This window comes from Manis pentadactyla, chromosome 7 (assembly GCF_030020395.1).
Source record: "Manis pentadactyla isolate mManPen7 chromosome 7, mManPen7.hap1, whole genome shotgun sequence".
NCBI lineage: Eukaryota > Metazoa > Chordata > Mammalia > Pholidota > Manidae > Manis > Manis pentadactyla.
In genome coordinates this window covers 54,025,803-54,038,375 of record NC_080025.1, presented here as the reverse complement: position 1 = coordinate 54,038,375, position 12,573 = coordinate 54,025,803, and the positions used below count along the sequence as shown (strand labels likewise).

At 39.4% G+C, this 12,573-nt stretch overlaps 1 protein-coding gene across 2 annotated transcripts in view; it reads right to left on the bottom strand.

Annotated features, from left to right (window-relative positions):
- VPS41 (VPS41 subunit of HOPS complex) overlaps window positions 1-12,573 on the bottom strand; it is a 187,448-nt gene that overhangs the window by 51,846 nt on the left and 123,029 nt on the right. For both annotated transcript variants that reach the window (XM_036918927.2, XM_036918929.2), the window contains exons 10-11: window positions 12,316-12,382; window positions 1,054-1,151 (exon numbers count right to left, since the gene is read on the bottom strand). In XM_036918927.2, the coding sequence (XP_036774822.1) occupies window positions 1,054-1,151; window positions 12,316-12,382 (165 nt within the window). The remainder of the gene's footprint in view (window positions 1-1,053; window positions 1,152-12,315; window positions 12,383-12,573) is intronic.

Below are 12,573 nucleotides of genomic sequence, written 5' to 3'. Positions count from 1 at the left end.
TTTGAGTGTTCACTTAAGTCCACAGCATCCCATTGCCTAGCAACATGGGCGCCCAGAGCTTCAGGTTACTATAGTGATGGCTTCCTAATGCAAGTGCTCTCTGGGAGAAATGCTTGAGAGCAGATACTACTTCAAAACTGGGGCTCCCAGGGTTTTTCTCCCCATTTTATTCCTTGCCGTTTGAAAAGGAAAAAAAGGGAGCAAGAAAGAGAAGATACAGACAAGGAGAGACTACTTACCATAAAGGGCTAGACAATCAATTGTAACTTCTTTTATACACAGCATCCAAAAGAAAACCTTTACAGTAAGCTCTCTGGATTTATGCCTTTAAGTCACCCCTCTCCCACTTCCTGGCAGGACCCCTGGACTCTTAACAATAAAGACAAGCTGGGAATGGGGCTAATGCAGGCTTCAAAGGGAGGTTGAGTGTGCATGCCCTCCTCCACTGGGCCATAAACACAGGCTTCATTCCCAAGTCATGTATAATGAAATGCAGATTCTCTTCTGCTTCCTATTGGCCATACATTTCATATACATTTGCACTGGTAACTGAGACTTAGTAGCAATCTATTTCAAAGCAAAAATCAAGCTCCTCAGAATCGCTGGGCCATTGGGAGGTAAACAACTACGTCTGGACCACAGGAAATAATGAACTGCCCTTTCCATAATTCCCTCTGACCACAGGGACCCTGGTTGTTGCAGCAGATCAACCTCACTGCTGTCATCTCTGCTAATGCACAGTGTCAGCTTAGTTTCTTTGCCTTTCAGCAAGAGGAATCCTTCATTTCTTTTGACTGAAATACCAGGAGTGAAGGAAAAAAAGAGAAAAAAGGCTCTCCTTTGCTCAGTACAAGGAACAAAGGCTGGCAAGGAGTATGGCTTCTCAAAGGTAAATACGTTAGGCCCACAGGGTCATCTTCTCTGCCAATCTTATTTTACAAGCTGGGAAGTTTTGCGCAGACTATAGCAGAGCCTTTTCACAGTAACCTGATCAGGGCACAATGCTAAAAATGAACCCACATGTCCCTTTGTATCTGTGGTGAGAAAAATTACCGTTTTTTCTGAAACCTCCTTTACGTAGGAAAGTACGACAAGCTGATCACAGAGAGGCGCAAGTCCACTGATGTAGAATTCACTTTCGAACTGAGACACTACAAACAAAAGGGATACAGGATTTACCATTAACAGGAGCAAAAAGCAGGTAAGGACACATGGACTGTGAAGGCTGGACTCACCTAGAAACCTACATAAAGGGGGCATAGAAAAACATATTTTCTTTTGACAGTAAGAAGTACCAGAAAAGGATAGCTGGCAACTTATACTTGAAAATTTCTATCACAAACAAAAAGCAAACCCAGCAATGACAGCAGCATGAATGGTCAAGTGTGACCCAGTGGCTCAGCTAGTTTACAAATGACATAGTTAAAACATATAGACACTTTGAAATCCATCAAACTCAATGTAAACTATAATAATCATACTTAAAAAAAAAATTCCTGAACTTAAGTTTCTCACAATTAGGGCATTGCAAGGGCACAAAGGTCAAAAGGAATGTTATCTGTAATAATGAAACATTACTATTATTTCCTTTTTAAAAATTTATTAAACATTTTATCTAAGGACTTAAAAGTAAATGAAACGGTGTATGAATTCAGATTACATAACGATGAAACACCATTATTTCTTAAGTGAAACAAAGGCTAGAGAATATTCGAAATTCCTTTTCCTTTTTAAAGGCAGCCTTTCAAATGTAGAAGAAAAACTGCATTACTTAATAAGTATATGGATTTAATCACAATGGACCTCAGAGATCTGATAGAGAGCTCAGTGGTAGAAGAGGTACAAATATTGCTACAGCATAATCCTAGCATGTAATTCACTGCTGTTAAATATTAATAAAAAAATGACTCTTGTTTTACGCAACTAAGTTTTGGGGTGGTTGGTTACACAGCACAGCTGATACAGAAGCGGCACCAGCAGGGAGACTTCCAGGAACCGTACGTACACTGCACCTGCAGGCTCATTTGGACCCATACATTTTCTAAGAGTTTCCTGATTCAGATCTCCACAGTTCTCTGGTATTTGCTTCAGATTTAATGAAGCTACAATGATGAAATGACTCTCTTTTCTGAACTAGGGGGAGTTAGTGTAGCATACTGGGGAGGATATTCAATGTAGAGTCAGGAAATCTGGTTGTAACTTCAATGAAATTGGACAAACCATTTTAATTTCTGTGAGTATAACGTTTTCCATCTATAAAATAATGGAATCCAAGTAGAAATAAAATCCACAATACAGATGAAATGAAGGAACTACTGAATGTTTATTCTTCCTCCTTTCCATCTTCCCTGCAGGTCACTCATTGTTACCTGTCTCTATCTTTAATACCTTTTATCTTTAATAAAACAACTATTTTCACACCAAAATGAAGCTGAGGAGGACCAAAAAACTGCTAACTTACTAAATAGTTATGAACATAAACATTAAATAGGATACTATTTATTATACTTTGTCCTTGATTAGATGGCATAGGTGGTCATGGTGCCCTGGACAGAACCACAGAAAGGAAGTCCACAGGCAGATGCTCTGATCCCAACTCTACAACAACACTTTTTCCTCAACTTCTGTGGGTTTGAATTGAATTCTTATCCAGGCACTTAGAAATACTTTTGGTAGAGTGGCGATGTGGTGCAGGTTCCTGTGAAGCGTATGAGAACCACCTCCACCCCAACCATGCTCTGAGATGAGCACGTCCAGGGTGGCCAGGCTCTGCAGCAGTTCCTCGCACTGTGTGTATATGTGCAGGGCAGTGCACAGGGCAGGGACAAGGGGGGGTTGGGAGGTACAGATGCTACTGAACATGGGGCCACACACGAATCGGTGACTGAAGAGGTGATTGTTTCATATTCTAGAAGACATACAGACATATTAACAAGAGGTGTTGGTTATCTTCACTCCTGAGGTCTGCTAAACTCTGTTTCGTAGAAACGGACTTGAGTTTGGTTTTGCTAAAGCACATTTCATTGTTGAAATGGTACACGAACAGTTCCCTTACTAGCAACTAGGGTTAAGAACAATCAAAGAAGTCACAGAGACTGATTCATGGAAATCACAAGAGGTTTGATGTGCTTATCTGCCACAGCACCTGAGGGAGAGCGTCAGTGAAGAAGGGGTGGGTGAATAAGGCACTCCCCCAACTGGGGATGCTAAATGGGCTGCCTGGGTTCACTGACAAGGAGCACCAGACAGTGTCTCAACTAAGTATAGCCAAATACACAACAAGTCTTGGTTTCTATGAATGAGCTGTAAAATACAGAACAGAGAAGCTAGAAAATAATTCCCCCCAAATCTTTCCTGCTGTATACACTTATTTCCCAGTCACATTAATAAGACAGAAAACTTCCCATTCTCTAATTAAGAACATGATAGAGAATCTAATGTGTTCTTAAAACAAGCAAAGATCTGCAGAAGCACATATCTATTTGGCTTCTCAATTCCAGATACTGTAGTAAATGGTTGTTAAGTAGTAAATCTTACTAGATTTTACTAATTGAGAATTAGTAATAACTTAGGCAGAGACTACATTAAATGACTAAATTACAACTAACAAAAAAAAGTGTTATCACCATGCAGTAAAGTTGAAATTAAATCATTCTTTTCTGTTTATTAAAATAATTTAATATCAACAAAAATATTCTATGGAAAACAAAATTGTAATTATATTCATACCCAGAATGATTCACAAATTAGGAGCAATAAAATAATGGCTGTTCATCTCAGCTTTGAATATTCTACCACTTAACAATTCACTTCCATTAATACCCACTAATTATGAGATACAAAAAAGAACTCATTTCCCAATGTGAGTTCCTGGTTCAGGAAAATGTCTATGGCCATTGTACATTTTAAAAAGGCATTTCAGAATGAATGGTGGTGTTTTGTTTTTCCACTACTGCTTACTAATGCAACCAAAAATGATTGTTTTTAGATCTATCATCATTCAGTTTATTATTTATATAAATGCTGAAACCAAGAAGGGCTGGCTGGAGACAGTGGTGTCAGAATGAACACAAAAGGATAAGGAATATTTTCCCACTGAACAGACTTAGAGAAAGATTTAGTTGAATGGTAATATTTATTCTTCTGAAGAACATACATAAATTCTGTAAAAGTTTATGGAATGACTTTGTAAAATATCTTCATGTAATTACTGGTTTCTATTTCAAATTTTCAGTGCACCAATGGAAGTTTCAGTTTATCTTCCTGAAATTCTATTATTTTCCATATAACAATGATTTTAAGAATTTTAATGATTTTTTTTTCCCCCTGAAGGAAAACCTGTTTAAATACACATGGTTTACAGGTCTAATCCCACAGAAGCTCACCTTTAAACTGACTATCTGGAAGAGATAAATGACAAAGAAAATAAAACAAATTCAAGTTGGAGAGCACTAAAATAAAACAGAAAGCAAGAGCTGGTAGGGGGGAAGAAAGAGGAGACGAATAAGCAGAGAGTTTCCACAGGGAGCCACGAAAGACAGCAGGTGTACTTCATTCAGATCAAGGAGATCCCGCAAGTGAGGCGATGGTTCGAGGGCCCCGCAGGGAGCATGCTGTGTTCCCTGGGATGAGGACGGTTGTAGCAATGGTGGCAGGGTCCTCCTCCTCCTCATGCTGGTGCAAGAACTGTTAGGCATTCTTAGACATATCTTAGAGGAAAGAATTAAAAAAAAAAAAGAGCGATTCTAAGCAGATTAAGAGAAAAAGAGAAAGAGCATTTCAAAGAGACGTCATAGGAAAATTCTATCCAGAGATCCTCTGGATCCAGAAATGAGGATGATTCCACACTCAGCCCTGATCCAGAAGGAATACTACAGATCTTGATCAGCACTGCCCAGCACTGCAAGCCAAAAGCTTTCCTGGTGCTCGCCTGTGGTGCTGTCCCTGTCCCTGAGCTCTCCAGAGGAGGCAGGGGCAGGACAGCTCCTGGAACTTCACGGAGCCCCCTATTCTGCGGTTTTCATTTTGTGTTAAGACTGTGGCACCCTGCCTTCTGGGACTTCCTGGCTCTGTGCTCTCCCCGTTATTCCTGGATCTACTCTTTCTTTTGTTCCTATCCTCCCACACTGTTCAGTTTTTACTCTTCCTGGGAGCCCAGCCCTGGCAGAAAGCACTGGGTGCTCCGCTGGGGGGTTCACAGGGGCCCCTCAGCCTCACTGCAGCCCTGCACCCTCTCTTCTCAGAGTGGCCTGGGATCTCTTCCAGGGAATGCTGGCCTACTGTTCTGGAGTTCTACTGGTCCCCAGTTTGCCAGCTGCCCCGTTTCTCTGCCTTTTTCTTGCAGACATTACTGTAACAGGTCCTGCAGCTATTAGTGCTTTTTCCATCCACTTGTCCCCTGGGGTTCTCAGGCCTACCTTGTCACTCGGAGTGGTCATAAATGTTTTCTGTGGGGTTTTGGTTATATATCTGGTTCTGTTACTCAGGCAGATTGAAAAATTATGCTGCCACTACCAGCATCCTTCCAAAATACTCCACACACAAAATGTTAACATCTCAGGGTTATATACCAACTCTGTACTAGTCAGGGCAATGGGGTCGGGGGTAGAGTCACAGATACATAAATACTGTTGGGCCATCAATAACACACTAGCAGTTTCAGAATGATTGTCAGGTGACTGAAATAAAAATTAGCAAGGAAGAACTTTCTTGAACTCTGGGTCTTGTATCTCTCTGAGTTACCCACACTTGATAAAGAATCACTGAGCACCAGTTAGGCATAAGACACTCTTCTAGAATCATCAAGATGAGGGAGACTGACTTAAAACAGATTGTGAATCTAGAAGCTAAAGAAATAATTAAAGCACCACATGCTATGTAAAAATGGATATAGGTGTAAACCAAGGAACAGTATGAAGCAGGGAAATTTACTTCAGGAGGGGCAGGGATAGGGCTGGATACGCTGGCAACAATAATGACTATAAGCCTCTTAAGGGCAGGAATGGTGTTTACAATATAGAGAAAATGTTTCATTAAATGCTCATTATAAAAAATGTCATTAAAAAAGATAATAAAAAACTGATGTGTATTAGATTGGAAAGGATAAAAATCAAGATTTTACTTAGGTCTGAATAAAAAGACCATTCTCCAAATAATTCACAACTAGATTATTTTACTTAATCAGGGTATTCAGACTTATAAGAGATAATTAAATCAATATTCTTACTTCTACCTCTATCATAGAGGTTGACAGATACATTTTACTCAGAAAGATAGTTATGAGAGGTATTAATCTCTTCAGAATAATTCAGTAAATCCTTATTTACATCTTTCTCTGAATTCTCTTTCAAGTGAATTTAAGGAACATTATTTTAGTCTTCTGATTGTTAAACCACTGTTTTTCGCTCACTTAATATAATAGTAAAATTAAGAACAGCTTCCATTTAATAAACACTATGTGGGGAGGCAGTATGCTAAGACTTGCCTACGTTATCTCTTTCCACCAGTATGACCCCATACTTATTGCACAGGGCCACTGAAGTCCAGTGACATTAACTAACTTGACTGAAGTCACTTGAGTAGACTGTAGTAGAAGTAGGAATCTGAAGTCACACTAGCAAACATCAATCAGAACATGGAACTGCTCAGGTCAAATGTGCACTGGTCAGCAGGCACGGAAGTTAAGGGCTTGCTGCCTCTCTGGTAGTTCTGTGCATGCAGCTGGGAGGCCCAGCCCCTCTGTGACTGTGCCATGCTACAAGGGCACTGCACTACCCAGAGCTTGGGCTGCAGCTTTGTTTGGGGTCCTAGTTTCCCTACTGTTGATCCCCAAATGCCCATTAGCTAAATGTGACCCAGAAGGATTTTGTGTCTTTACTAAATAAAGCAATATACTATAGATAGTATGATCCTTATTGGATCCTTATTAAATCAAAGATCCAATATACTATACATAGCTTCTATGATCCTTAAAAAAGCAAACAAACAAAAAGTTTATAGATAAGAATAATTATCTTTGTTTTGTATTCCACTTTCAAAAAAGCATCGAGGTCCCTTTATTATGATAGTGCCTTATTCCCAAGAGAATCTGACTCCTTCATTATCAGATATTAGTATTTCATGATGAACTGGATATAATGTCTGCAGACTTTTCAGCAAGTTTGGACACTCTGTCTGCATGACCACTGATACAAGAAAATACATTCTGAAATTATGACATTTCAACATCCTCAGGGCTGTGCTATGAAGCAGATGCATTAAAGTAAAAGTGACTTTAAAACGCTCTATGTCAGCATATTGTGAAAAAGACCTAATACATAGGAATGAGATAGGAGAGAATGGCTAATGACAAAATAAACCAGGAGCTGACAGCACATGAGACAAAAAGCATCTAAAGCAAATTTAGTCTGCAATTCAGTTGCATATTTTCCAATCAATATTCAACACTCCACAGTGTTAAATGAAAATACTAAACTGAAGTAGTGATCTCATCTACTAAACTTCAGCACTCACAAAGCAGCAGTGATAAGAAATGACTTAGTGAGTAGCTTACCACACACTGCTTGGCAGCAGAAAAGGCAGTGGTCAAGGACCTGCTGGGTCAAAACGTTCAGATCAAACAGTTGTACTTTAAGTTGTAGACAGACTTAATCAAAACAAGAAAGGACAAGTGCTGGTGAGGAAGTGGAGAAATTGGAATCCTTACACACTGTTGGTGGAATGCAAAATAGTGTAGCTGCTTTGGAAAACAGTATGGAGGATCCTTGAAAAACAAAAATAGAATTACCATATGACCCAGCAACCCCCCTTCTGGGTATTTATCCAGAACAACTGAAATCAGGATCTTGAAGAGTCACTAGTACTCCCATGTTCATTGTAGCGCTATTCATAGTAACTGAGATATGGAAACAACCTAAATGCCCATCAACAGAGAGGAGTGATACACACACACACACACACACACACACACACACTGGAATATTATTCAGCCTTAAAAAAAAGAAGACTGTAATATGCAACAATATGGATGAGCCTTGAGGACATTATGCTAAGTGAAATAAACCAATTGCAGAAAGACAAACACTACATGATTCCCCTGATAGGAGGTGGTTAAATAGTAAAATTCATTAAATCAAAGAGTGGAATGGTGGCTGCCAAGGGTGGGGGTTGGGGGTACATACTCAAAAAAGTTGCTTATCACAGGGCATCAAGTTTCAGTTAAACAAGATGAGTAAGCTTTAGTAATCTGCCATAAAACATTATACACTTAAACGTTTATTGAGAGGAGATGTCATCTTAAGTGATCTTAATGTACACTTAAACATTTGTATTTAATGTACACTTAAACTAATGTACACTTAAACATTTATTGAGAGGAGATGTCATCTTAAGTGTTCTTAAAACAACACAATAAAATTTAAAAATAAATAAATGTTTTAGAGACCAGAAATCCCCCAAAACTATCTTACTACACCAACAAAACTTAAGTTAAATACTCAAAAGTAGCAAAAAAGCATTTTTCTTCTTTTTCTCATAGTTTAAAGAATCACGTGACAATCTGGATTTGATTCTGACTTCCTTAGAAACAATTTTGGTAGCCACCCAGGGCAACTATATTCCAGATAATCCCTAACAATTTGGAGGAGAAACAATGAAGGGTTGCCAATCCCAGCTACTGCAGACAGTGCTGCAAGAGGAACTCAAATTTCTAAAAACAAAGTAAGAGGAAATAAAATTTCTCCTTCTCTGAATGAGACATGTCACTGCACCAAAATAAAACAAAAAACAAAACCTGCGCTTCCATTCCACCTGGCTGTTTGAAGAACAGCTGAACAGACATCATCTGTGGCATTTAAAATAACATTGAATTCTAGAGAATTCTACCCAATGGTTTTTAACAGAATGCCTGAAGCAAGTCTCTGCCCTTCGCATTAGTTCCTCCAGCTGCAAATGAGGGCCAGGGATTAGGTAGTGGGAATGCATAGGAAGAATATATGACACAGTGGTTAGAAGCCATAGCTTTGAAACCACACATAGCTGAGTTCAAGTGCTATCTTCTTTACATATGAATGTAATCACCTTGAGCAGGTTACCTGACCCTTCTGAACCTCAGTTTCTTCACCTATAAAATGTGATGAAAGCCCCTGCTCATTGGGATCACTGTTAAAATTAAATCAATTGTTTCTAATGTATTTAGCAGGTCCCTAGTGGTGGTGGTTAGAAAATGAACAAAAGAAATCTCTTACTTCAGGTGCTTCAGATTTCTCACCACTACTGACCATGGAGAAAATTTATTAATTCCACACCCAACAACAAACATTTGAGCCTCTAGCACTGAGTGGGAAAGAGTTCTTGGTTTGAGAAGGAGTGGATGGAGGAATAGACATGTAATGAACTCAGTCGAGTAAAATCTTAATTGCAGAATTTAGGAGGTTTCTCACTTTTTTGTGTGAAAATTCTTCACTTTTCTGTATGTTTTTAATTTTTCATAATAAAATGTTGGGGAAAAAATGCAGAATAGAAGACTTAGCAGACTATAGAGTCAAACTGGGTTAAAACAGAACAGAAAAACATACACAGCTAAATCCTTAAGCAAAAACACCTTGAATGATAGCAGAGCTTTCTTGATTCCTGCTGAGACTTAAGACTATGAGATGAAGCATGCCACTCTTGAGCAAAGAGAACCGCCCCAGTGCTGGAACCCGTGCACCTGGGTCAGACCAGCAACAGGTGACTGAAGAGTGGTGCTTAAGTCTAAGAAAGACACTTATTGCACAGCTCTCCTCCATTAGGCAAACAGATCTTCCATTTCTAGGTCACTGTTTTCCCAATCAATCAAGAGGCTGGAAATAGAACAAAGTGCTAAATTCTGTGAGCCATAGTGTGTAATCAACTGAAGATAGGGACACTGCTTAATTAAAGTTAAAAAGATGTTCCTTTTCTTTCCTTCTCCCTCTCTTTCTTTCTGGCTCCTGTCATTTTACACAGATTCCCATATAGTTTTTCTCGATTACTTTTTTTTTGAAACAAACTTCCAGATGAAATTAAGACTTGGAAGTCAGTCATTAATTCCTTGCATGTAAGTCATCTGTCACTGGCAACAGACACCCAGAAAATGACCCACAAATATTGGCTTCACTTCCCAACAACTTGATGTCAACTCTCTGATTACCATTCCATAAACACCATGGAAGACTATGGTGAAAAGTGCCAGAGGGTTAGGGAGCTCCATGAGAACATAAGGTCTAAATTAAATTAAAAGTAAGCATGGGAGGCATCAACCACACCTTACTTCTTACAGGGTAATTTGAAAGAAGAAATGACATCCAAACAACCTTATGTACAGAGAATGTCTTCATGGGCTGGTGATTAGCCAGTGAGCTTAAATCTTTATTATCATTATTAGTTTGCATTTATAATAATAAATCAATATCCTACTGAGAGCAATAACTTTTGTGTTGTTTTTGAGATTGTGACTGATAAGGAAGAGTTTATAAACATTTGGCTTCTAAGAAATGTACAGCCACAGATTTTTCTTTAATCTCAATTGTGTTTTTACCTCATTTACTAAAGGAGAGTGGCTTACACTGTTCAGGGCTGAAGCAAATTGTAATCCAGTCCTCCTAATATTTCTTTTTTCCTTTATCCTAGTCAAGGACTCTTGTCTAAACCACTTTGCCTCCTGCTGTGGAAATGGTTTATATTCTTAAAGGTTTGCTCTCAAGAGGGGAAAAAATGGTACTTAAAAACTAACCACCGTAGTAAAATGTCAGTAATGTGATATTGTTAGTACCCACACATGATCTATTTCACGTAAATTGTAGTACAGATGAACTACACTTTAATAACGTGATCCCAGGGCTCTCAGGCCACTGCTGGGCCTGCTATTAGCAGTCCTGGAGCTGAGATGGAAGTTTGCTCGGCGATAATAACCACCACGATTCAGTGAGTGCGTACTATATGCCAAGTACCGTGGTACAGACGTCACTTAAGTCATGCTAATTCTCACACCCACCTGCAGAGGTTGGTGTTATTACCTTCATTTTACAGGGGAGAAAAGCCTGGCTCAGGAAGGTGAAGGAACCTTACTGAGATCAGACAGGAATCTGGCAAACTGCTTTGTCTCCTTGGAAGTTTTTGGTGGCTCTGCACTTAGGGTCTATCCAGGTTAACACAATTTAACATAGTTTAACTGTCTGTTCGAATAAGTTACAAAGGGAGTGGTATATCATCTTTGGTTACTTCTCCTGAATAGATGTTTCCCTGAGTCACTAATTAGTTCCACACACTGTTGTTTAGTACCTACATGTGCAAGGCAGACACACACACTGAGAAAAACCTGACCCAGTGTGTGTTCTAAGGGAGGCTACAGTCTGAAGGAAGAGAGAGCACTGCTCTGAATAATCACATGATCACTGCGCTAAGATAAGTTTAGAACAGAGTGGTAAGCAGGCCTCTAACGGGAGGATCTGGCCTACTTAGGAAGGTCCAGTGGGCTCTCCCAGAAAGCAACGCTTGAGTTGAGATGTGCTTAACAATGATTAAGGGTCAATGAACTGAAAAGAGGCAAGAAAAGTATTCTAGAGAGGTGGGAAGGAGGAGCATGGATAAGTGAAAGAAGCAGTGGGGCTGCAGCACAGAGACCAAGGAGAAGCTTGGTAGGAGCTAAAACTGGAGAGACCTAGGAGGGCCAACACAGATCCCCGTGAACTACATTAAAGAGACCCACCTTTATCTAAGAACAACGGGAACAGGCTGAAGGGTGGTGACACAATCTAATTTGTGTTTTGACTACACTGGAAGACCAGATGACAGGAGCTCACAATGGGAGACAATAAACCAGTTGGGAGGCTGTTGTTACTATGATCCAGGGAAAAGATTCAGGCAGTTGAGGAGAGACCAGTGATGATGAAAGTTAATATTTAGAAGGTACATGTTAACAGGACAAGATGTCAACACTCTGCTATGAGCTATGGATACAAAAATTTGACTGAAATTCTCACAAGCAACCTTGGGACGGGTACTCTTGTCCACATTTTATTGATGAGAATATTGAGGCTTGTAGAAATGTGTCCAAAGTCCAGGTGCTAAACAACAGATGAGAAGCGAGAACGATGGTTATGCAACTTCAAAACCAACTATAAAATTACTGTGCACAAATTAGAAATATAATTAGAAGAAAGGGTCTCTATGTGAAATTTCCAGACTTAAACACTTCTTGACCTATGTCATCAAGGTCCCAAGTGATGAGCCATGAAGAAGAATACGGTCTCAGGTTTCCCCTTAAGAAAAAGTCTTACACTGTAGAAGGCATACCTATTTCAACATAGCGACTTGGCAAGTCCCTCATTTCACTGGCATGCCGCTCCTTCACTGAGCATATCTGGAAAATAAATTTGCAGGTTATTTTATTCACTTGATGGAAAACTCTTCATGACATTTCATCCAGTATATGAGACTTCGTTAAATTAGCCATGTGGTGCTACAGATTAGGTACACACAAACTAAAATGACAGAAATTAATTTCAGTAACATAGCAACCATTACTTACATTCTTCAACATTTTTCTCCAAT